This window comes from Physeter macrocephalus, chromosome 7 (assembly GCF_002837175.3).
Source record: "Physeter macrocephalus isolate SW-GA chromosome 7, ASM283717v5, whole genome shotgun sequence".
Classification (NCBI taxonomy): Eukaryota; Metazoa; Chordata; class Mammalia; order Artiodactyla; family Physeteridae; genus Physeter; species Physeter macrocephalus.
The window spans coordinates 36,290,955-36,316,481 of NC_041220.1; the positions used below are offsets into that span (position 1 = coordinate 36,290,955).

The window sequence follows — 25,527 nt, forward strand, 5'->3', positions numbered from 1 at the left end:
GCACGAACCCGTGTCCCCTACATCGGCAGGCGGACTCTCAACCACTGCGCCACCAGGGAAGCCCAGTGGATTATTTTGAGCAAGGAAAGTTTTGCCTTATAAAGACTGCCATTGTAAACAACTAATCCCCCCCGCCAGTCATACATGCCACGCTAAGTACACCTACCAGGCAAGAAGCAATGACTCTTTACGTAATGGGGCTCGTTGAAAGGGCAAACTAACTCGGTAGATCAGATTCCCTGTGTCAATTATTGTTTGTTGCTAATGAATGTGGTCGTTGCAAAGGATGTTGTACAGATCCAATGAGACAACGTACAGAAACTGCCTAGTGTAGCACCTGACATCATCATCATCACAACAGAAACACGTCCCAACCATGCTCAGAGCAGGTGTTTTAAGAAGAAATATAGGGCTTCCCTGGTGGCACAGTGGTTAAGAATCTGCCTGCCAATGCAGGGGACACGGGTTCGAGCCCTGGTCTGGGAAGATCCCACATGCTGCGGAGCAACTAAGCGCGTGCACCACAACTACTGAGCCCGCGTGCCATACTACTGAAGCCCACGCGCCTAGAGCCTGTGCTCCACAACAAGAAGCCCGCACACCACAACAAAGAGTAGCCCCCGCTCGCCGCAACTAGAGAAAAGCCCTCACGCAGCGATGAAGACCCAACACAGCCAAAAATGAATAAATAAAAATTAAAAAAAAAAAAAAGAAGAAATGTAATCTTGAGGAGATCTCTGCACTCCCATGCTCAATGAAGCACTATTCACAATTACCAGGTTGCGGAAATAACCTAAATGTCTATCAACAGATGGATGTATAAAGAAGATGTGGCATATACCTACAATGGAATATTATTCAGCCTTGAAAAAAAGAAGGACTTTCTGCAACACAGGACAATATGGATGAACCTGGAGGACATGATGCTAAGTGAAATAAGCTGGCCACAGAAAGACAGATACTACATATTTCACTCATATGAAAGATCTAAAATAGGCAAGTTCATAAGATCCAAGAGTTGAAAGCTGGTTGCCAGGGGCCAGCAAGGAGGGAGAAATGGCAAGTTGTTAATCAATGAGCATAAAGTTTCAGTTAAGCAAGATGAATAATAAACCCTAGATCTGCTGTACAACATTGTACCTCTTGTCACCGATAATGTACTGTACACTGAAATATGTGTCAAAGGGCAGATCTCAGGTTAAATGTTCTTACTACAATAAACAAAATATTTTATAAAAGTACAAAAGCAAAAGAAAAAAAATCTGTTTTCTTTTTCTTTGCAGCCTCATTTTTGGACAAAATATCTGTAATATCTCCATAGGATTATAATGTAATAGCATACACTTGAAATTTTATAACCAAATGTTGGTTATAAAATACCAAATATTGCAACCAAATATTTCAGACTTGTTTTTTGCTAACAACAAACTAATAGGAAGAGGAAGTAACCTCTTAAATATTGATTATTTCTGAAAGATGGTTTGCCCATTGGACTTTTTTGGCAGATACACAATTACCACATTAGAGAACTAAAAGGAGCTTTAGGTATCATTTCAAAAGCAAGGAAACTAAGACCCGAAGAGATTAAGGGAATGCCAGACCTAGTACCAGACAGGGATTTCTTTGGACGTCCGTACAATGCTCTTTACACTAGTAGGGTGTATTTGTATGTCGAAATGATACAAGTCATCCTTAGGTGATCATACAAATGGAGGGGACATTTGCAAAATAAATACTACTAGCCAGCATCTTTCATAATTTACTGCCTTTAATCCTCACAAAAACTTTGCAACATAGGGGTTATTAGCACTACTTCTAAGGTAAGGACACTGAGGCCAATGAAGGTCATAAGACCAAGAGGAGGCAAAGCTGGGAATCAGATCCAGTCCTAACCTACAAAGCCTGGCTCTTTTCAGCATGCCTTGCTGCCTTATGGAAGGTGAAGTGAGTCCTGCAACACCCCTGCCAAGGAAAAACCACTTCAGCTAATTTTCTGGCTCTTATGCAGAAGCTGTTGATTCCAAGCTCACATACCTGTGGTGGAGTCGATGGTGAAAAGAAATGACAGGTCTCCGAGGACAAGCTCATAAGCCACTGTTCCATACATCCCGGAATCCCTGTCTGAGGCAAGAACATTGATGATCTCAGTGCCTGGCTGGGTCTGGCCGCTAATGCTCGTCACATAGGTTGACGGGTTAAACACGGGTTCATTATCATTCACATCCTCCAGTTCCACACGAACAAAAGCTTGGGCGCTGAGTCCACCCTGTTGGATGGATGAGAAGTGATTACAAATGGGTCTCACCTGAACACTGGGATGCAGAATAACTGAGAAGGATCCTAGAATAGGCTTTTGAAACAACAAATATATATATATATGTATATGTATATATATACATATATATATTCATTTAAAATATATATTCATTTTACTTTTAACCTTGAGCTATGAGTTCATGGTATCTATACTCCAATGCTGATTCTTAAATAGGAATGAGATTACCGCTTAAAGCTCCTAAGAGGCAATAATTTCAGAGTAGAGGCCAAAGGTATTCAAGGAAAGTTTCCCTGATGTCCAAAGAGTAAAATAAAATCACCTTCACCCCCCAGATAATCTTTAACTGCTAAGGAGAAAGGGTAAGGGAGTATTGGAGGGGGGTGCAAGAAAAGACTGACCCATATGAGGGAGCTAGACTTCAGTTATTTGGAGGAAAAGCGTAACAGAGGAAAGAGCAAGTGCAAAGGCCCTGAGACAGGAGTGCAGTACATCCCAGGCCTGTTCAGGGAACAGCAAGGAAACCAGTAGGGTGATATCAAAGGGGCAGGGGCAGTTCACAGAGGGCTCTGTGGGCCTCTGAGAGGACCATGGCTCTGACCCATTTGAGGGCTTTGAGCAGAGGAGTAGCTTGATTTGCCCCTAAAGGGCAGCAAGGTTGGAAGGAGGGAGACCAGCTAGGAAGCCAGAAGAATCATCAAGTCCAGAGCAGAAGGCAGCAGTGAAGGTCCTTTTCCTACAGACTTGGGGCCAGATTTGTTTTGGGATTCTTAATTTTCCATGTATTAGATAAGAAATATAGGGTATAAAACAATGAGAAGTGGATCCCATACTGGCTTTTTGTGTGTGTTTCCTCCATCTAAAAATAAGGAGAATAGAAGAAGATAGAAGTACAATAGAAGAAGATAATCCTCTGCAATTTTTACTTTTCTAAAGTAAAGCATATGTTCCTACTTAAAGCACCATTTTCTATTTCTATCTGGTACACTTTGATACTTTCATCTTGGACAAAAATCCTTGGTAAGTCACACAGCCTGAGTTTTCTCACTCACTTATCCTCCCTCCCTCTCTCTCTCTCTCTCTCTCTCTCTCTCTCTCTGTTTCCCCACATCCTCCCCCCCGCCAATTGTGGCAGGACGCACTGAGCAAAGAGGAAAACCGAAGGCAGCGAAGAAGAAGGTTTGGCACAGGACAAAAGGAGCACGCTGCTGTGGGCTCTGGAGGGAGCTGAGGGTGATGAAGGGCAAGAGAGAGAGCATCATTTCGTATTGTTTGGGATGAAGTTAACCACGAATCCAGAAATGCCTCTCATGCGCTGAGGGCCCATGTACCCCAGACACTGGGGACTGAAACAGAATTGAGAAAGACTAAAAAATAGTGTGATTTTCCACGTTCTAAGCTGAATAAAGTGCCAGGCCTACGCCAGTTTTAAATTAACACAGTAAAAATAAAGACAGTGGCAGTTCCATCCAGTCTGTATCCTTAAAATGCAGACTGGCGCTGGTCTTCAGCAACGCTAAGTAACCTGTGGGTCCTCAGGTGGAGTGGGGCGAGGGGGCTGCAAGCGGACTCCTAGCAGATGGGAAAGCCTGTGCCTGCTGATTCTCCAAACAGGATTCCTTCTCGGTTTTGCTTTCCTTTTATCCTTACTTTCCTCTGTCTTTTAAATTTCTCCACAAGTTCAAGAAGTCATTTAGGTTTGGGGTTGGGGGGAGCTGAGAAAGCAGGTAAGAGAAGAAATGAGAGAGTGGGGAACGTGTGAAGAAATGAAGATCACTCCACCTTAAGACCTTTAAGAACAAAGATGTTCATTCCTGGGCTCTCCCTGAAGACCCTACATCAGGCCATGTCACCAAGAACAGCAAAATGTTAAATGGACAAAGTGAAGAGCATGTTGTCACAGATTAGTGAATCTTTTTGCAGGAACAGTATTATACATAGATTCAGTCTTCCTTTTTCATGAATCCAATTTTTATCTGTTAAATGTATCAATGAGGGCACTTTCCTCTCATAATAACCATTTGTGAATGAGTATTAAGTGCGCTTCATGTGTATTTTCACCTTCAATTGTTATAATCTCCCTTTCTAAAGATTTTTATGGTTTCCCCCATTTTTACAACTAGACAACCAAAGCACAGAGAGCCTATGTGACTTGTGCAAAGTAAGTGAGACTATAAATAGCAGATCTGCAACTGGAACAGAGATTAATCTGTCCCCAAAGCCCCTGTGACTGCTTTTAAATTAGACCTTTAAAGTATTGCTATGGTATAAATTCTACCTTTCACGAAGGACTTGTTTAAAGACTATGCTACGGGCAATGCCAACCACGGATTCCATCTCAGAGTTAAGTCCTGCTTACAAAGGACTTAACATTTATGAGACAAACACTATACAACGGGGTTTGTGGCACAGAGGGACAATCTGGAGTCAGGAGATCTGGATCTGACATCTGGTCCTGCCGGCCTCTGGGACCACAGCCTCGAGAACGTCAGGGAGCCCGAGGCTGAGCTGCCTCTTCTGTAAAGTGGGCCACCTGTTCACCTTGCAGGCCTGTTGTTGGAAGCAGTGATATAATATGTATGAAAGCATTTATTATGGCTAATCACCATCAATTATAAGATTTTACAGCCTCCTTATCCTAAATACTTGGGACCAGATAGATTTGTCTTGGAATCCTGAATTTTTTAAGCTTTATAAAAGAAATATAGTGCCTATACCTAATGAGGTCTGTAGTGGCAGCCCTTAATCACTTAATATTCTGCAGCAAAATGGATGAATAGACACATTTAGAGGGATTTTAAAAAAAAAACAAAAAACATGAATAGTCTCATGTCGGTTCAAGTCAGATTTCTCACCAAATGAGTTTTCAAAACTCTCCATCTTGAAAGCTTTCAGAACTACACATAAAAGATTGTGGATCTTTATTACTTAGAGGCAGATGTGCTGTGAGCATTGAATGGAGGGAAGCCTCAGGGCTGAAGGGATCCTTGAGATGGGACCTCACAAACAAATAGGCTTTTAGAGCCTATTTGTGCAGGTCTGAGTCTGGAGGAGCCCTTTTTAATCGGGAGATGTGGGCCTTGAGGCATGGCTGCCGTCTGGGGACTGAGGAGGACCCGGTACGGTCCCTCCCAGTGAGGGGTTCTAGGGCAGTCTTTGTTTTAGTGATTCCAAATGAGAAGAGTGGGAGAAAATTGGAAATGTGGTTTGGAGAGTCGTAGCCAGATATTTGAGGAAACTAGAAGAATTCAGGATCCAGTCCCATTTATAGGTAGATAACAAAACCTCAAAGACAATGAACAGGACTAGAAGCTGAGTGCTTCAGCTATAGCCAATCCAATAATTTCCTTGCTTTGCTTCTGCATCTTCTTTATAAAAATTCTTCCCCTGCTCCTGTCCATGGAGCACTCCTAACTACTTCTGGTTGAATGAGGCCTCATTTGAATCAATTTTTTGCTCAAATAAATTCTTAAAAATTAAAAAAAATAGGATTTAAAAAACAGATATTTCAGGTAAAAATAACATCCATAAAGATTTTTTTTAAAAGTCTCTGTCATGTTGTAGGCAGGGTAAGCACACTGGCATGGCTTGGAGGGAGAAGTAGAGGGTGGGAAAAATCTAAAGAAAAGTCTTGATGGTCAGATTCATGGAGTTTGATCTAAATGCTAAGGAGGATAGACTTTATTCTGCACACCTGTAGACTCTCTCAGTAAAAAGTGTGGCGTGTACACCCTGAATACCTATATATTTACTAATAAATTATATATTCATTTACTATGCTAAATATTACATATATTAAAAATACCACAGCAGTTTTAAAAGGATGAAATTCTAAGTTGTAATGTTTTCCTCCTAAACCCCCAATTGGGACACTATTGCTGTCATGAATGAAGGGACATGATCAAATCTAAGTTTTAGAAAAAGATGCCTGAGGTAGCAAAAAAAGGTGCATCATAAAAATAAACAGATAAAGAGGTTCCTTAGTCAAAAAGGAAACGGTGGATTAACCAAGTCAAATGGGTTCTCGACCTCAGGACTTGTCACAGAACCTTCCCGAGGCACATTTCTATCGGGTGGGGTGAGTTCTGAGCTGTTCTCCACTCTTATTTACCACAGAACCCTCAGTGGAAGGAGCATCTCAGGAGGCAAGTATCCCACCGAGCACAGTGCGGTGAAAGCTAATCTAAGCTCACTTTCTCCATTTCATCAAGTGATCACCTCCCAATCCTCTGAAACTAAACTTCTGTCCAGCTCCTCAAGACTGTCCTGATCATGCAATCTCTGAGAGACCCTGACCAGAACCACCCAGTAAGCTGCTTCCAGGTTCCTGGCCCTTAGAACTGTATGAGATATTAAATGCGTATTATTTTAAGCTGCTAAATGTGGGAATAATTTGTTACACAGCAATAGGTAACTAATACACGTCATAAATTCTGTATATGAATATTTCTTAACTTTGTCTTATCCTTTCTCTTTCCACCAACAAGTTGTGGTTCACTTTGATATAATTTTAATCATTTAGGTTTTAAAATTATGGTAAGAGACTCTTAACCAATCTACCTGAATCCCAATCCTCTCAGGAAGTGCTGTGAAAGTTAGGAGTATTTGGGGAAATCACCAAACTTGAAAGCATACAATATTGAAGGCAAGAGGGTTGTCTATGACCAACACTGGATATGGAAAAAATACCCGTTGTTTTGTCTATTTTGGCCATTGTCTACTCCCCATGCTCTGTTTTTGCCTCTGGGACTCCTGAATAGAATATTAATATCTATCCTTCACGTTTCTTAGCTTTTTCTGGGCTGTGCTTTCCTTCGCCAATGCATTCAAGTCTATAGTTCATAATTCAACGAGCAAAGGTGAAGGGAGCTGAGGGTCCAGTTTGTTAAGGAAAAAAAATCAGTGAACCGTGGTGTCACCAAAGCCAAGAGAAGCAGTGTCCAAAGAACAATTTCAAGCTCCTTGAGAAGCCGAATAAAATGAAAATAAAGAAAGAACCCCAGGATGTGTCACGATGTAAATCATGTTCCTAAAAGCAGTTTTACTAGAGAGGTGGGATGGGAAGAATGGATCAAAGAAAGACTGAAAACTGAGGAAACAGAGACAACTATTTTAAGTAGATTTGCTGTGAAAGATAGAAGAGGAAGAAAACGGTTTTCTCAAAAGGTATCCGCAATCAAAAGGAGGCTTTTTTTTCAAAAGATGGACACTACTATTATTTTTTTTAACATCTTTATTGGAATATAATTGCTTTACAATGGTGTGTTAGTTTCTGCTGTATAACAAAGTGAATCAGCTATACATATACTTATGTATATGTATCTCCTCCCTCATGCGTCTCCCTCCCACCCTCCCTATCCCACTCCTCTAGGTGGTCACAAAGCACCGAGCTGATCTCCCTGTGCTATGTGGCTGCTTCCCACTAGCTATCTAGTTTGGTAGTGTAGATATGTCCATGCCACTCTCTCACTTCCTCCCAGCTTACCCTTCCCCCTCCCCAGGACAGTAGTATTATGCCCTGTAGGCTTACGGGAGATATTCAATCGAATTTGACAAAATCATTACAGAACTGAGATCCTTAAGAAGGTTGGAATGGGGGGAGCCTGAACAACAGAGGGATTTGCTTTCAACGCAAACAGGGACATCTCTACTCTACTAACAGGAAAGAGGGCAAAGGATGTGAGCCAATAGCTGGCAGGAAGATAGCTAAGGACTTCTCTCTCAAGCAGGTATGTTATTTTTCTCCAGGCACATTCAGCTGCTTAGGCAAGTACAGACAAGGCAGAGTCGGGTTTAGATAGGGCTGGGGTTTTATCTGGAAAGTTCTGTGGAGCAATGGTACTAAAGGGAGGTTGCAGTTGAATGACTTGGAAGACGGGGCAATAAACTAGTGGTCTTAACAGGAGATCACTCTATGGGAGTGGAGGTGCTATGTAAGTGGAGAGAAAGCTGAGAATGATTATCAGAATACAGCATGCTGGAAATCAAGATTTCAGAGGTTGAAAACCAGAAAGACAAGGAATTGAGAGGCCCAGGGTGTTGGGTGGTCCGAAAAATGGACAGTGAAGTTTCCAGGAGGGAACAGTAATGGAGAGGAAGACTGAGTAAGATGTAAAGGTCCTTGGTGACGACAAGGTTTAGAATATGACAGCAGCAACAAAGATTGTCCGTGGTGTGGTCCGACAATATGAACTTCAAAAGGAGTTGGTTCTGGAGAAAGGAGTAAAAATGATTTGGATGCTGCAGTGGGCAACAGGAGGGCGCCCACTTCAGCACCTCGCTCCCGGCTTGTGATTAGCGGAATATGGGGTGCTGCGCGAGAGAGCAGAGAGGGATCGGTATCCTCGGGGGAAGGCTGTTTTGATCAGGGCAAGAAGATGAAGAAGCAGTCAGACACCAGGCTGAGTGTGCAAGAGACTTTGCTAAATGATGGACCAGGAGTTCCAGAGGGCGTGGTAGAAGAGTATAGGAGGGTGGGTAGGAGATTGGTCCAAATTAAAGGATAAACACAGCAGGATGGGCATGAGAATACAGACGATGGATGGCTGCGAGGCTTAAACTTCTAGAGGTAAGAATGAGGCAAAGTGGCATTTAGGACATCTGGGAATTAATCCTGGTAGTGTATTAAAGAATGGCAGACAAGCATTTTGAGATATGGTTAAGACAATTTAGCTAGAAAATGTGGGCAACTGGGCAATGGTTTATTCCTGAAACTGGGGTAGCAGGGTTGTGATCAATGAAATATAAGATAAGAATAAGCACTTGAATTCTTTTTGGAAAGTGAGATAACATAATCTATTAAAATTAAAATGAGCGTGCCCTAAGTTTCAGTTATGTAGAGTAAATAAGTTCTGGAGACCTAATGTACAGCATGATGATTATAGTTAATAATACTCTACTGTATACTTGAATTTTGCTGAGAGTAGATCTTAAGTGTTCTCACCACTCACTATGTTTGATGATGGATATGTTAATTATCTTAATTGTGGTAATCATTTCACTATGTGTACATATAATCAAAACAACATGCTGTACACCTTAAATATATACAATTTTAATTTATTAATTACACCTCAATAAAGCTGGGGGCAGAGGAAAAAATTAGTCTGCCCTTTTACTTAGCAAGTTTGCTTCCAGAGATTTATTTGCATTATACACAAACTCTGCAGCATAACTTCCATAGTCAACATTTATCATGAGTATATATAATGGTGTCAATCTACTTTCTATATTGCTAGTCTGAAACAACCCTCCCCTAAGCCTGGAATGGTGAGATAAGAGTTGAAATAGCTTTATCTCAGACACATATTTCAGCTACAGAGTTCAGGATGTCACAAAAAATAGAGATAGAATGTTAATAAACACACACACCAAAAAAGAAACATTCATTTGCAGAAAATGAATAGTAAAAGGAAATAGGAGTTAGATATAAGCATGGAATAATTCAATTATTGTGAAAAATCACTTGACTTGCAGTGTAATCCAATTATTTATTTTCATCATGTAATTTTATAGCATTCTCATGACTTCTACGTATGAGGTAAATAGCAGCAATTGCAGTAGCAAAAATAGACTATTTCAGAAGTAATACAGGTAGAACAGAAGTGATTGAGTTTAAAAAATATTGACAGTCATCACAAGGATAAATAGAGAAGAAGCCCAGAACATCTAGGTATTTTAATAAGAATTCTTCTATTGATAGATAAATATCTCTTAGCAACCAAGCAGCAAATGGGTTCTCAGCAATTTTCTTCCAAAGAGCTTTCAGGACATGTATTAGAAACAGAAAGGATCAGAGGAAAAACCATAGATTGTCAAGGTAATTCTGTACACTTAAAGGCCTTTGTCAAGGTGTAGTTCATTGTTTTAATTAAATTCATTATGGCCTAGAATCCAACATCTTGGACCTAAAATATCTTGCCTGAGTTCATTAATTTTTCAAATTGGAGCTAGATTGCTTCTAGGGGACAGCCTACCAAGTCGTTATCAACCTTGATATCTTCATCTTTACCAACCTTTTTGATTAGAAACATGTGCTGTGAGTAGATATTGCATAGAGTAATGATGACAGATGAAGACTTCACCCTGTAGAAATGCACAGTTCATCACAGAAGAAATTTACAAAGATTACGCTGATAGCAGAATAAACCCTGCACACTGGATAACACACACACACACACACACACACACACACACACACACACAAGTTGCTTGCTCTCATACATTGTGACATAAACACTAGGGACACTGGAGGCAGTTTCAGGTCCGAACAAGGTGAAGATTAGGAAGCTGTTAAAACCCTATGGTTTGGGGACGGGGAAAGACTCTTCTAAAATTTATCTTTAAAAATACATTGCCAGGTCTGCCCCCAAGAGGACCTGCCTCCAGGCTGGCTGAGTGTGCAGCTCCCTTCTGGGGTCCCCGCCACCGGGAACCCTCATGATGGGCAAGAAGGAGAAGATGGCCACCAGTATGGAGAAGAAGTTGTCCAAGTGCTGGGGAAGGAGGAGACCCTGAGGCTCTGATAGCCCATTTCTAAATGCTAGATGCTAAAAAATACTCAGACAATAGAAACACTGTGATCCCCCACTCACCAATGTTGAATGTGTCATTCTCTGCTCATTCTGAGAAAGACGAATTGATCCTATCACTACACAAACCTTTGGGTCCTGCATGTGGCACTCAAGACCTGGGAGCAAGTCAAATCATCAGGAGGTCCTTTAGGTCAAAGCAGGTATCAGATGGTAGCCTGGAAGACACAGCTAATTCCTCTTGGTGGCTTCCACAATAGTACAAGGGATTACATCCAGGACAATGACACATATGCCTTTAACCTGGGCACATTCACATGGAGTAAGCTGTCACCATGAGGGATGGGGCCACACCCAGGCTGGGCTGCCAAAGATCTGTCACTCCCCAGGGGACCATATTCATCTGTGGAGGCTACTGGAAAAGTTCAACAAAGGCGGACAAACACACCCTGCATTCAAATAAACTCCAACTAAAGTCTGAGGAAGGAAGAAAAGGAAAATGGGTGTGGACTCAGAGTACCCCTTGGGGAATAGAGCTCACTCCAAAAGCTGGCGTTTAGGCAGGTGTGGTTCTGAATCATCAGACACTGCTCCTTGGGGGTGTCTGTGATGAGGAATGGGAAGAGAGCCTGAAAGGCAATGATTTTGATTAACTGTACTTCTATGAAACCTGGGTCAGAGAAGAGAAAACGTAAGTGAAACCCAAAGGTGATAACAAGCAGGGATGTGGGAAAGTCGGCATCCAGGAGCCCCTGGAGGGGGTTAAAGTGGCGGATGCTGAAGATGGGACCATGATCACCATTGGACAAGAGCCCTCCACCACAGGCAACAGGAAGGAGGAAGAGGGTTCAGACAAAGCCAGTGGCCTCTGATGGAGCCAAGTCCTCATTCCAAAATCATACTGGTCCAAAAGCACAGGCTGCTCTATGTTTATGGGGCTTGTTTGAAGCAGGTGACTGCCAGTTCATCCCCAATGACTTGTACTGCCTTGATTTCTACAAGATGGAAGAATGGAAGACTTTGGTGAGATGGATCCAAAAACGAAGAGCATCTGCGGGAGGTAAACTTGGAGAATGATGGAGATGAGTTAAAAGACTCAGAAGGAAGAGATAAAGATGAGGAAGATGATGGGGAGGGAGAAGGGTAAGCTGGGACGAAGTGAGAGAGTGGCATGGACATATATACACCACCAAACGTAAAATAGATAGCTGGTGGGAAGCAGCCGCCTAGCACAGGGAGATCAGCTCTCAGTGCTTTGTGACCACCTAGAGGGGTGGGATAGGGAGGGCGGGAGGGAGAGAGATGCAAGAGGGAAGGGATATGGGAACATATGTATATGTATAACTGATTCACTTTGTTATAAAGCAGAAACTAACACACCATTGTAAAGCAATTATACTCCAATAAAGATGTTTAAAAAAATTAAAAAAAGATGAGGAAGATGATGAGCAAAGAGGAAAGTGGGGAGGAGGGTGAAGCGGAGGAGCACATTGGTGGCACCTGACCAACAGTATGCGGACTCTGCCCAGGACTGAGCAGTACTGAGCGAAGTTTTCTTGGGACGCCGGTGCCTGACACAAAGGAGAAGAAAGTGCTGAGAGTAGCCCATACCATGACCCAAACTTTCTTTGATGATTTAAGATGCTACTCTGGGCCAGAAGTTAAACTGAGTAGTAAATTCCCTGCATACGACTGAGTGTTATTTCCAAGAAATTGGAGCGAAACAAGGTGGTTGCAAAGATTTTCTTTTGTGTAGTCTGATGCGTACCAGGGTTCAGGTCAGCCCTTTGCCATCCTCTCTGGAAAGACTCTGCACCAGGGCAGTGCATTGGCTGCATCTTCCTTTTCTGTATCCTGATGCTTTGACATCCGGGGCCTTGCTTGTCCTGGAGGGACTGCCAGGGGGTCAGGCGAGAATGCTTTTCCAATGTAAACCAACACTCCCAACCACCTCCTTTATTGGCTCTCACACTCTGGGCCACTATTCACCTGCCCTAATCACCCCACAGCCAGGTACCAGATAACTAGAGACAGCCTTTATGCCCCAGGCCACTGAAACTACTCTATCTAGCCAGTCTTAAGCCTGCTTATTCTGCCTCTCCCATTCCTTCCCTTGGAAACCACAATAAAGGCCCCTACCCAAAGTTTCCCTCTCCCGCTCTGCCTCCTGACGGACCCGGTGCTTCCCGCTGGGCACACGCCATGTACACTCCCTCCCAGAATGTGGCATACTCCTCCTCTTGGGATCTGTGAGTATACCAAACTGTTTTTTCAATGGCAGTTGTCTCCTTACTCATACCTGAACAATAATAAAATCTATATTAAAACCAGGAAGGGTGCAGACCAGTTCCCATGTCTAACAGAGCTGGGCCTAGGATATCACCTCAACAGGAGGATGAGACCTTGAATATGAAGTACCCACAGGAAGGATGTTTCTATTCTAACAAAACTGGAATATGTTGTACTTTGTTGGAGTGTTTTCCATCTACAAAACAAGCAGTTTTTACAGAAGAATATTCTAAACATACAAACACTGTACAGAATATTCATGCACATCATCGTCTATAACAAAATACCATAGCGGGATGGCTTATAAACAACAGAAATTTGCTTCTTACAGTTCTGGAGGCTAGAAGTATGTGATCAGGGTGCCAGTATGGCTGGGCTCTGGTGAAGGCCACAACTTCTTGCTGTGTCCTCAGACAGCAGAAGAGGTTAAGGAGCTCTCTGGGACTTCTTTCATAAGGGCACTCATTCCATTCCTGAGGGCTCCACCTTCATGACCTAATCACCTTCCAAAGGCCTCACCTCCTAATATTATCACCTTGGGCTTTAGGATTTCAACTTATGAATCTGAGGGGGACACAAACATTCAGACCATAGCAATCATGAACCTGAAGACTGTCTCTTCTTTGATTTCTAAAAACTAGCAAAAGCTGCTACACTGTAAACACTTTCTCAGTTATCCTGAAAATAAAATACCTCTTAACTGGAGAAAAAAAGCACCTCCTTTGTTCTATCTTGGAAAGCTTTATGGAGGGATGGTGTGGTTAAGGATGAATTTGAATTTGCAATAGAGACTGGAGAGCTGAGAGGGAAAGAAGGTATTCTTCATAGAGTAAGTGTGTAGAGTAGGTTCAATATGGAAACAGAAAGAAATAAGCAAGGAGGTTTAAATTAAATATCTAGGTTGATTTTTCATTCCACTGCCAGTGCTCCTAATTAATGCACTACTTTTTGGCAGTAAAAAATTTCTGGCATAAAGTAATCTTATTTCTATTAAGATAATTTCTACATACACTTTTATAAAATCATCCAAAAAAACCAACTAATTAGAAACAGATGTTCAACTACTGTAGTATTGGATTTAAATTGGTTATGGACTCCTTTTACAATTGTCTCAAAGTCTATTAAGAATATATTTCTGAAGCCTTGGGTAAATGTTTGTGCATGCATATATTGAGTTTTAAATAATCACATAGACTTGAATTAACCTAAACTCCTCTGTTTACTCTTGCTTTTGTTTCCTACTTCTTTTCTTACATTGAAGCAAAAATTCCTGAAACCACATAGAGAGGGGTTGTTAAATCTAACCAGATACATCATGGTAATTTTATTGAGTTAAATGACTTTATTTTCATGTTTGTTTCTACATGATTACTTGTAATAAATATATTTAGACTCATCTTTTCCCATCAATTCATGTCTTAAGTAGGTAGCTTCTCCCACTAATTTCAAAAGAGAAAGATTAGACCAGAAAGGTGTTAGCAGTACCAATCTACACAAGTAGTAGGCAGATAAAAAAAGAAATAAGGAAAGTCTCCAAAATAGACTAAGTGAAAAAAATGTGTAGAACAGTGCATAGAGAAGACTGCCTTTGCTGTAATGTAATAAAAGTTGAATAAGCTGTTTCTAAAATGTACTTGGAAATGTAAATGGTCAGGAACAACCAAGGCAATCTTGAAAATGAAGGACAAAGCTAAACAAATACATGATATCATGACCTATTATAAAGCTAAAGTAATTAAGAGAATATGGAGTTAGTAGAAAGGCAGACAAAGAGGTCAGAAATAGAGTGTCCAGAAATAGACACACACATATACAGTCAAGTGATTCATGACAAAGGTGACACTACAGCACAGTGAGGGAAGAGTGATCATTTCAGTAAATGGTGCTGAGTCAACTGAATATCCATATTGTGAAAGAATAAATGTTCCTCCCACTAGATTGAAATAATAAGTGTAAAAAGTAAAGCAATAAAATTTTTGGAAGCAAAAACAAGAGAATACCTTCATGTCCCCAAGGTAAACAAATACTTCTTAAAAGGATAGAAAAAGTATTAGCTGTAAAGGGAAACAAATGGATAAACTGAGTTTAATTAGAATTAAGAATTTCTATTCCTCAAAAGACTCCACGAAGGGAGTGAAAAGGCAAGCCACAGAACTGGACAAGATAGATGCATAAATATATCCAACAAAGGGCTTCCATTCCAAAAGTATAAAGAATTCACACAAATCAATAACAAAGAGAAACCAATAGTACAATAGAAGATGGGTAAAGAATTAGACACTTCACAAAACAAGTTAAACAAATAGCCAATAAATACATGAAAAAGTGCTCAATTCATCAGTCGAAGAAACGCAAAGTAAAACTCTAATGTGATACGCTACTTCACAGGTACAGAACTGCTATAAGTAAAAAGACATTAAATACCAAATGTTGGGGAGGATGTACAACAACTGAAATTGGTGGGAGTATAAACTGGTACAACTATTTTGAAGAGTTGTTTGATTTTCTTATGACATATCAATTCCATTCCTAAATATATACCCAATAGAAATGCCTATATTTTTTCAATAAATTACATGTATAACACAGTTAATAGAAATACTATCTGTCACAGCCTAAAATGGATTCCATCAATTACAAAATAGATTAAAAATTATTGTAAATTCACATAAAAGAATAATATAAACCAATGAGAATTAATGAACTATTGCTACACGCAACAGCAAGAATGATACTCACAAATAATGCCCTATAAAAGAAACAATAAAAACACATACTGTATGAATCCATTCACTGAAAGCTTAAAAATAGGCAAATAATGTTTGGTATTAGAAGTCAATAATGATTATCCTTAAAGGGTAGGAAGGATGGTCACAGTAAGGGGCCAAGAGAGGGGCTTCCAGGGTACTGGTAATGTTTCTTCATCTGCTTCTATGAATGTTTTCATTCTGCAAAAATCCACTGAGCTGTACACTTATGATTTGTGCAATCTTCTGCATGCACTTTATACGTTAGTTTAAAAGTTTACCCAAAAAAGATATAAAAGCCAAATTGAAGGTGCCCCCACTGATCCAAGATGGGTCAATTAATATGAACCTCAGAAAGGATAAGGTCAGTAACGTACAAAACATAACAAATATACAAAAAAATACAAGAATTTATAACCAAACTAGGAAAAAAATCATCAGTAATGTTTGGAGATGGTAAACACACCAACTCATTATTCTAAAAACTGATAAAGTGAAAGAATCAAGCATTATACTGCCTTTCCTGCGTGAATTATATTTCAGTGTAATCAAATAGTTGATGAGAGAACATTCTTCTTAATTGAAGTATTTCAGATAATAAATGCAAAAGGAAAGACAGAATTCAAAAATCACCCTACTGCAACCCTTAATGAAATAATGGTATGTGTCTGCTGATGTAATAAGAAGCACAGAGCAGCACCTATATAAAGCCAAAACTAATCAGTCTCTGGCTCAAAATGCCAGTTTATAGGAACTATGATAAAAGAACACATTAAGTGAATCCTAAGGATGTAATCAGCCACATTTAGAATATGGAAAATTTACAAGACAATTGATCTGATTTTTTTCTAAAAATAAACACCGTAGGAGAAAAGGTAAGGGGGAGGAGTGAGGGACTAACTGTTACAGATTGAAATTTAAGGAATACAGCAATCAAATCCATTTGTGGACTTATTTGGATCTTGATTTAAACATGCCAACTATTTCAAGACATTTTTAGGTAATCCAGTAAATTTTAAATGGAATGGATATTAGATATTATTACAGAATTACTGTTAATATACTATAGTTGTGTTTTTAAAAAGTCATTATCTGTTAGAGATATTACTGAATTATTTGCAGATGAAATGATATAATGTCTGGTATTTGCTTCCAAACACTCCAGCAAAGGAAAGAAGTAGTGATTTATGAAACAAGATTGGCCAGTTGTTGATTGATAATCCTTGGTATTCTCTAATACACACACAGTGGTTCACTTTTGAGTATGTTTAAAAATTTCATACATAAAGACTTACCCCATCCTTAGCTTTCACCAAGAGATCGTAGGTGGCTGGATCCCTTTCCCTGTCGATATCTTGAGAAACACAGATTTGCCCATCATGTGGGTCTATCTGGAATGCTTGAGGTGCTTCATAGCTTTGGAATCCAGCATAAAGAGCATATTCAACAAAGCCATAGAGTCCTGCATCTGCATCGGAGGCTTTTACCTGCAAGACAAGAGGTTGATCGGTGAGGAAAGAGAAATGCTAGCGTCACCTTTCAATGGATCATGAATCACTATCCTGATGTGCACAGCCAAGTAGCCCGCATAGCTATTCACAAAGGGTAGGCTTGGGTTTTCTCTCTCTCTTCTCTTACCTTCTGTGACAACTCACCCTCACTCTCCTCCTCCCTTTGTGAGGTCTCCTTTTCAGTCTCCTTTTCTATTCCTATACTTTCACGTGATCTCTGAAAGTGTGAGTTCCTTGGTCCATTTGCCTTCTTATTCCACTCACTACACCTAAGTGATCTCATCCAATCTCAAGGATTTAAATCCATATACTAACCACCTGATAACATACCTGTGGATTCCCACTCATATCCCAGCCCTTCAGGTGATGGGCTCAATGCTCACCCTCACCCTTTCAGAGCAACAAGGGAAGGACAAGGAAATCAGGCACAATTATTAGTAATCCAACCCAACTGACAGAATTCACCCTGGAGCATGAGATTTGAACTTCCCAAGCCAGATTTCCTTCCAGGGGTAATGCTCCCATCAGAGCCCCAACAGTCATGCAGACTGAACACTACACAGAGGTGCCCTGCCCAGTGGCTGCGTGGGGGTGAAATCCAGCCACTGCCCTGCTTGCCAACAGGTGCACTTACATGGAGCTGTAACTGCACAGAGGAAAGGGCACCTTTCTCTTTAACCATAAATACCATTTATGTTAGCAGTTGTCATACGCCTGGTAGGAAAGACGAAGCAAGTGGAATTATGAAAACACTTAACTGATTCATACTAACTATGGAAGTACACAGTGAGAAATACAACAGGCTATTTATAAAACTCAACATATTCTTGAGCTCATAGGCTTGGTATAATTCTTTTGATTTGCAACCTAATTAATAGTAAAAGCAAACATCTAAATAGAACTTACAATAAAAGAAGCACCTTAAGGGAAGATCGACCAAAAGAAGAAGAAGAAAGAGAAGGAGAAAGTAGAGGAGGTAGAGGAAGAAGGAGAAAGAATAAAAAGTAAAAGAACTATATGCTATAGAACAGGTACTATTCTAATTGCTAAACATACATTACATACTTATAACCTATAATGGATTCCATTTTACAGATGAGAAAAGTCAGGCTCAGGGAGGTAAAGTAACTTGCCAAAGATCACACAGCTAAAAAGGGTCAAAACTACGATTCAAATCCAGGCAGTTGAACAGCAGACTACACACTCCTAATGATCATGCTATCCTGCCTCTTGTGTCACCACTTGCCATTTCATCATTTAATCTTTTATTTACTGAAAAAACACTCCCCATATCCCCTGACCTTCCTTCAGGGAAGAAGTTGCTAGATCAGGTGTAACATCATTCCAAGTAACTGTTTACCTCATATGCACGTGGCTTTCTCACCAGAATATCATTAACATGAAAAAAGGCAACTGACAGTGATGCCTGTGTTCTTGAGTCTTAACTGAACCTTCTATTCCCCATGGCCAAATTCCAACTGAGTTCCAAACGGTAGAAAAATAAAGAGTGATGGCCACTGAAAATAAAAGAATTAAGCAGATCAATTCAGAGAGTTCAATGTCCAACTAACAGACATTCCATAAAAAGAGTACAGAGACAAGGAAAGAAAGGAGCAGCTCTTGTTTGGTTCATAGGCCCCCAAAGCCACTATGATAGGGGAGAAGGAGAGAGTGAAAGAGGCACTCTGGTTTTTAGCTTCCTCAGCCCAGAAGTACGGTTCAGCTTACATTTCACTGGCCAGAGCTAGTTACATGGCCCCAACCTAACTCAGAGGGAGACGGGGAAAAGTCAAGGATCTCATAGGCATTTGGTGAATACAGTCTCTGCCACAAGTGCCACTTCATCTCTATAGGAAGACACACATATAAGATTATGTAAGTCACCAAGTGGCCTCTCTATGTAGTGAAATTTAAGTAAGTGGAAAGTCATACCCTAAGAAGGCTCTCCAATGTTATCCTACTACAGATTTCATTTCGGCAGTCCTACATTTTTCTGTCAGGCTTTTTGGAGGGAGGTGAACTAGAAGACAATCAATCACCTACAATACCTACTGTTCTCAATTAAATCTAGATTGAAAAAAAAATCTACTTTTCATCAATACGATGTACATGCAGAAGCTAAACCTTAATTATTATGCTGCCCAAATGAAACTCCATCCCCATAACATGTTCAACAAGCAAAAGTTCTCCAGAAGCCTGCCCCTTCATCCTACTATAGCTTAAACATATAACTAGAATTTGACTTTGGGGGCTATCTGTGTAGCCTAGCTCAATCAGGGGCAAGTTTGCCCCCATGAAGACATCTGGCACTGTTTGGAGACAGTTTTGATTGTCACAACTGGGGAAAGGGTGCTACCGGCATCTAGTGAGTTGAAGCCAGAAATGCTGCTAAACCATGCAGAGAACAGACTCCACAACAAAGAATTATCTGGCTCCAAATATCAATAGCACTGAGGTTGAGAACCCCTGCACCTGATGAAATGCTTAACAACTGGCAATATTATTTCTCTCTTTAATTTTTTTCAGCTGATGACACGGTCTTTAAAATTTATCTTCACTCTCATCTATCACATACTCATGGGCAAAATTATTCATCCTGTGCAACCAGCTAATGTGTTTGTGAGTTATTCTTCTTATCAGATGGGCTGAACCAGGAAATCCACAAACTTCCCCACTACAAAGAGCTAAATTCCAAGTACATTTGGTCTACTACATTCTGTCAGCTGTTAATTATTTAGTAGCCTCACATTCCCAAAGACACCAAATATATCTTCTAAAACCATATGGTATTCTCAATAACTTTGGCTTGATTGGAAGATAACTACAATGACGTTTAAATTCTAAAAATTCATTCTCAGCCTGTAATAGCACATATTAACAAATAATGTGGCTTATATAAAACAAGTTTCCTATTTCCACTTTCAAGACCTTTTTTGTCATCTGGACTTTTGGCAAAGCAAACTATATGGAGTCAAAAGTAGGATAAGAGTACCGATCTCAATTTATGTTAGCAGTTCGGATCCTGAGTTTCAGAATCATGAAGTTAAAACATATTCCTCCTTGTTTTTTACTCAACTCCCTAAAAATATTGGCCTAATATACTAGAACAGCATTTTCCACCCACTAATAATTGGTTTTGAATGTCTACATATAATTTGGCATTTTTAAGAGGTCTACATTTTCCAATTTCCATTGATTTACACATAAAACTTAGATAATTTGAAATAATAGAAAATGGAAATGGCTTTGCCAAATCTTCAAGAGAAAATCCTGATTAGTAAGTAAATAAGCTCAGTGGGCCCTTTCTTCAGAGATAGCAGCTTAAATCAAAGAAGGAAGCATCTGGTCAGAGTCTATTATCACAATCTTATGGTGCTAAACTGGGGATCTAGAGGAGATCTTGGGAGGAACTTATCCTTGAATCTACTCAAAGAGCCACACTACAGCACCCTCAATGCCATCCTTGTATTCCTCCTCTCAATCTCAATTTACCTGCTTTTGACTGAGAGGAATTTGATAATTTTTACTTTAAACTTATTCTCAGAACTGCTCTCCCTTAGTTTGATCTTTCACAAATTTAATGGAGACATTATAAAGATGCAAGAAATTAATAAAATATTGATATCTCCTTGATTCCATTATTAGCTTCCTGAAATTTAAAGAATTTTTACCACGTCCTTCATTTTAACATCTGGTTAAGGATTTTTCCATATGAATGTGTCACAGAGGCAGGGACAAATTGAGAACACTGGCTCTTGAAAACATGTTTTCATATTCTACAAACAGATTGGATCTATTTGCCTTTCCACCACCATCATAGCCTCCCTCTACTTCGGAAGGTATCCTCTTCAACAACTGGGCACCTGCCCAGCCAATCACATTGGCACCCTGAAACCCAAAAGTCAACCCAGAGTCATAGATAGGGTGATATATTGTTAGCAACACTGTCCTTGACCTGTTGCTGGGAAATCATATCATACTTAATTCAGTGATGTCTGTACAAAAGCCTCAGAGCCCAATCAAAAAAACGAGTGGTAAACAAAAAAAGTCCTAGGGGAAAAATAAGTGGCTACACGTAAAATTTAAAATTAAATAATTCACTTTAATTTGTTCTTACTGTAATTTCCAAAATTTCTACCATGAGCATAAACCAGTTTGAAGAAACAAGGTTATTGACACAACATACTTACACACAGAACCTGAAATAGAAAAAAAGGAGAAAAAGGAATCACAAAATAACTTCTTACATTGACGTGCTTGGCCAACCATGGATCCTACGGCTAAAACAGGATTATAATATTTCAGTGGAAGCTGGATTCAGGATTGGGGACCACATGGAATCAAGTATGCCACTCTCTGAATACAATTTTGGCAAGTTCACCAACGACCAAGTCTAACCATCAAGGCTGGGCCCTTATTTTCTACATCACTCAGCTGCTCATCACACAGTGAATCATCTCCTTCTCACTGAAGCACTTCCTCATTAGACACCACACTGTGACTCTCTTTCTCCTCCTACACCTCACTGACCCTCTTCAGTTTTCTTTACTGTCTCTGTGTTATCTTTCTGACCTCTGAATACTGTAGTGCCCTGGAGCTCAGTCTTAGAGCCACTTCGCCTTTCAATCCACAGTCATTGCCTGTATCAGGCTGAAAGGTGGTCCCCAAAAAGACTTGTCTGCCTTCTAATCCCTGGAAACTGTGAATTTTACTTTATTTTACAAAAGAGTGAATATTACCTTATATTGTCAAAGATGTGATTAAGGATTTTGAGAGCAGTTTATCTTGGATTACCCAGATAAACCCTAATCCAGTGACAAGTGTCCTTATAAGAAAGAGGCAGAGATATCCCACAGATAGAAGAGGAGGAAGCAATGTGGCCATGTAGGCAGAGACTGGAGTGATGCAGCTACAAGTCAAGGAGCACTTTACAGGTAGCAGAATCTGGAAAAAACAAAGAAGGGATTTTCCCTTAGAGCCCCCAGAGGGGCCAAGGCCCTGCTAGATTTTGTACTTCTAACCTCCAGAACTATAAGCAACAACAATTTCTGTTGTTTTAAGCCACGAAGTTCATGGTTATGTGTTATAGAAGCCCTAGGAAACTAATACATACCCTGAGTGATCTGACCCAGGCCCAGGGCATTAAACCAACATATATTCCCCCAATACTTGGACTTGCACCCCAGTTTCATGCATCATCCAATTACACCTCCTCTCAAGTGACTAACAGGCACTTCCAATGTACTACGACCAAACAGAACTCTTAATTCCCACCACTCCAAAATCTGCTGTCCTCCCAGTGTTTTTAGTGAATGGCACCACCATTCGCTTATTGTTTTGGCAGCCAGAGAGATACTACTGAAACGACACCAAATCATGTCATTCTCCTGCTCAGAATCTTCCAGTGGCTTCTCATACTCATAAAATCCAGCTCTTTCATTTGACCTCTTCTCTGACCTCACCTCCCACTTCTCTCTGACTCACTCACTCCCCTCTGGATACACTGATCTCCTTGAGGAATCCACCAGCTTGTATAACTTACTCCCTCACTTCTTTCAAGTCTCTGCAAACACCACCTAATCCCCCCAGAGGCCTTTCCTGATCACCTTACACTAGAGTGTCACCCTCACCTCTGCCATCCTCTGTCCTTGCTTTGCTTTTCTTCAGAGCACTTATCTCTATACTTCATTACGTGTTTTTATGTATTTGCTTATGTAATATATATCTTCCCCACTGGAATTACATCGCTTTTGCTCCCTGCTACATCCCAGCACCCACAACAGTAGTACCTGGCTCAAGATGAAGGTGCTCTAAAACTTTGTTGCAGGAATGAAGGAATCTAATATTGTACATAAAATGCAAGCATGTTTTAGAAATAGCTTTTATAACTAATCTAATCTATTTTGACTTTAGAAAAATTGCGTAAGTATAAGAACAAGATAGCTTTACAGATACCAGGGCCACCCTCCTGGAGCTTCATGGCGCTGCCCAGCCATGTTCTTTGACATGGCCACCGCCAGTGAGCTCTTGGGCCACGTCTCCTTTGAGTTGTTTCCAAACAAATTCCCAAGGACAAGCAGAAAACTTTTGTGCTCTGAGCACTGGTGAGAAGGAATTTGTTACAAGAGCTCCTGCTTCCAAAGAATTATTCCAGGGTTCATGTTCCAGGGTGGTAACTTCACATGCCATTATAGCACTGGCAGCAAGTCCATCTAAGGGAGAAATTTGATGATGACAATATTATCCTGAAGCATAGGGACCCGGGTATCTTGTCCATAGCAATGCTGTACCCAACATTAATGGTTCCAAGTTTTTCATCTGCACTGCCAAGACAGAGTGGTTGAATGGCAAGCATGTGGTCCCTGGCAAGGTGAAAGAGGGCATGAATATTGTGGAAGCTATGGAACGCTATGGGACTAGGAATGGCAAGACCAGAGAAAACATCACCGTTGTCCACTGTGGACAATTCTAATAAATTTGACTTGCATTTTATCTTAACCACTACACCATTCCTGCAGCTCAGGAGAGCACCCATCATCCCTGTCTGCATGCATCATCCTATAATCTCTGTGTTCTCACTGCACTTCTTTGGGTTCCATATTTTCCTTGTCCCCCTCTAAGTCTTGCTGGACTGTAGAGTTAAGTTTATGATTATGAAATAAAAATTAAACAACAAAAATAAAAGAACAAGATATTTCATAACACCCATCAAACACTCATTGAGGAATAATTTTTTATTCCTAAAACACAATCCATTAATCAATCTATATCATCATAGAATAAAATCCAAAATGCTAAAACTTGCAAAAGAAAAAGAAAACTATCCTCAGGCATGTGGAACTATTCAGAAATTGGAAACAGAACTGTATTTTATTTTCATTTTTTAAAATGTATTTTCAGAGAAGTCGATAGAGCTGTTAGATGAATAAACTGAATATATACTCTCAAGTTACAATTTTAAAAAAGGTTACTTTTCTGATAATGTTTTTATTGCCTTAACCGAGGAATGGGATTAAACGACCATTAATCCTACTACTTATTGCCCTTCTCCCCACCTCCCCCGCAAAAAAACAGCCAAAGGAAATGTTGTGAAAAGAGACCAGTGGGTAGGGGTGGGGTGGTAACTTGTTTTATGAGTTATTACAAAGTGTTAAATTAAAAAACAGTGTGATCTCAAAAAAAAAGAGAATTAGCAGGCAGTTCAGTAGAACACAAAAGCAAGCCCTGAAAAGGATCTTGGTAAACTTTTTTTTTTTGTATATTACAAAGAAAACATCATAAACCACTGAGGAATGTGGGGTTATCCACATAAGTTGCTAGAAAAATTGGCAAAGTATATGGGGAAAAAAATCAAGTTTGCTATTAACCTCACACCAAAATAAATTCTACACAGATATGTTAAATGTAAATAATGAAATCATTTAAAGCACAATGAATATATAGGGGAATTCTTGGCTGATTCTTACATTGTAAAGAAATTTCAAAGCAAAAAGGAAATACAAAACTAAAACAGATGAACAGAAATCACAAAGGGAAAAGTCAATACAATGACTACATAACCGTTTAAAACTCTACTATTTCAAAAATACCACACACAAAAAACTTTCACTGCAAATTAGTTATGACATCTGTAAGAAATGTAAAAAAAAAAAATTAATATGGAAATAAATTTTAAAAAATAAAAATACTGATTTCTCATTACAAAAAATTTAGACAAAGGACATAAACAAACGATTCACAGAAGAATAAATGTGTGTAAGATTTTCAACCACACTAGTAGTGAAATAGGTGAAAAATAAAATAATATGTTTCAAGTACTGGCAATTATTAAAATTGGTGACCATTAAAATAATTGGCAACTATTAAGTTAATAGCAAATTGGCAATCATTAAAATAATATATTAAGTGTGGCAAAGATGAAATAAATATGCTCTTTTTTTTAAAAGTCTTTATTAGAGTATAATTGCTTTACAATGGTGTGTTAGTTTCTGCTTTAGAACAAAGTGAATCAGTTATACATATACATATGTCCCCATATCTCTTCCCTCTCGCGTCTCCCTCCCTCCCACCCTCACTATCCCACCCCTCTAGGTGGTCACAAAGCACTGAGCTCATCTCCCTGTGCTATGCGGCTGCTTCCCACTAGCTATCTATTTTACGGTTGGTAGTGTATA

The 25,527-nt window shown here is 39.9% G+C and overlaps 1 protein-coding gene and 1 pseudogene across 2 annotated transcripts in view; one reads left to right on the plus strand and one right to left on the minus strand.

Moving 5' to 3' along the window:
- Positions 1 to 25,527, minus strand: part of DCHS2 (dachsous cadherin-related 2) — a 299,819-nt gene that overhangs the window by 138,466 nt on the left and 135,826 nt on the right. For both annotated transcript variants that reach the window (XM_024126701.2, XM_024126700.2), the window contains exons 2-3: positions 17,138 to 17,329; positions 2,035 to 2,266 (exon numbers count right to left, since the gene is read on the minus strand). In XM_024126701.2, the coding sequence (XP_023982469.1) occupies positions 2,035 to 2,266; positions 17,138 to 17,329 (424 nt within the window). The remainder of the gene's footprint in view (positions 1 to 2,034; positions 2,267 to 17,137; positions 17,330 to 25,527) is intronic.
- LOC102995615 (peptidyl-prolyl cis-trans isomerase A-like) lies at positions 23,348 to 23,825 on the plus strand (annotated as a pseudogene).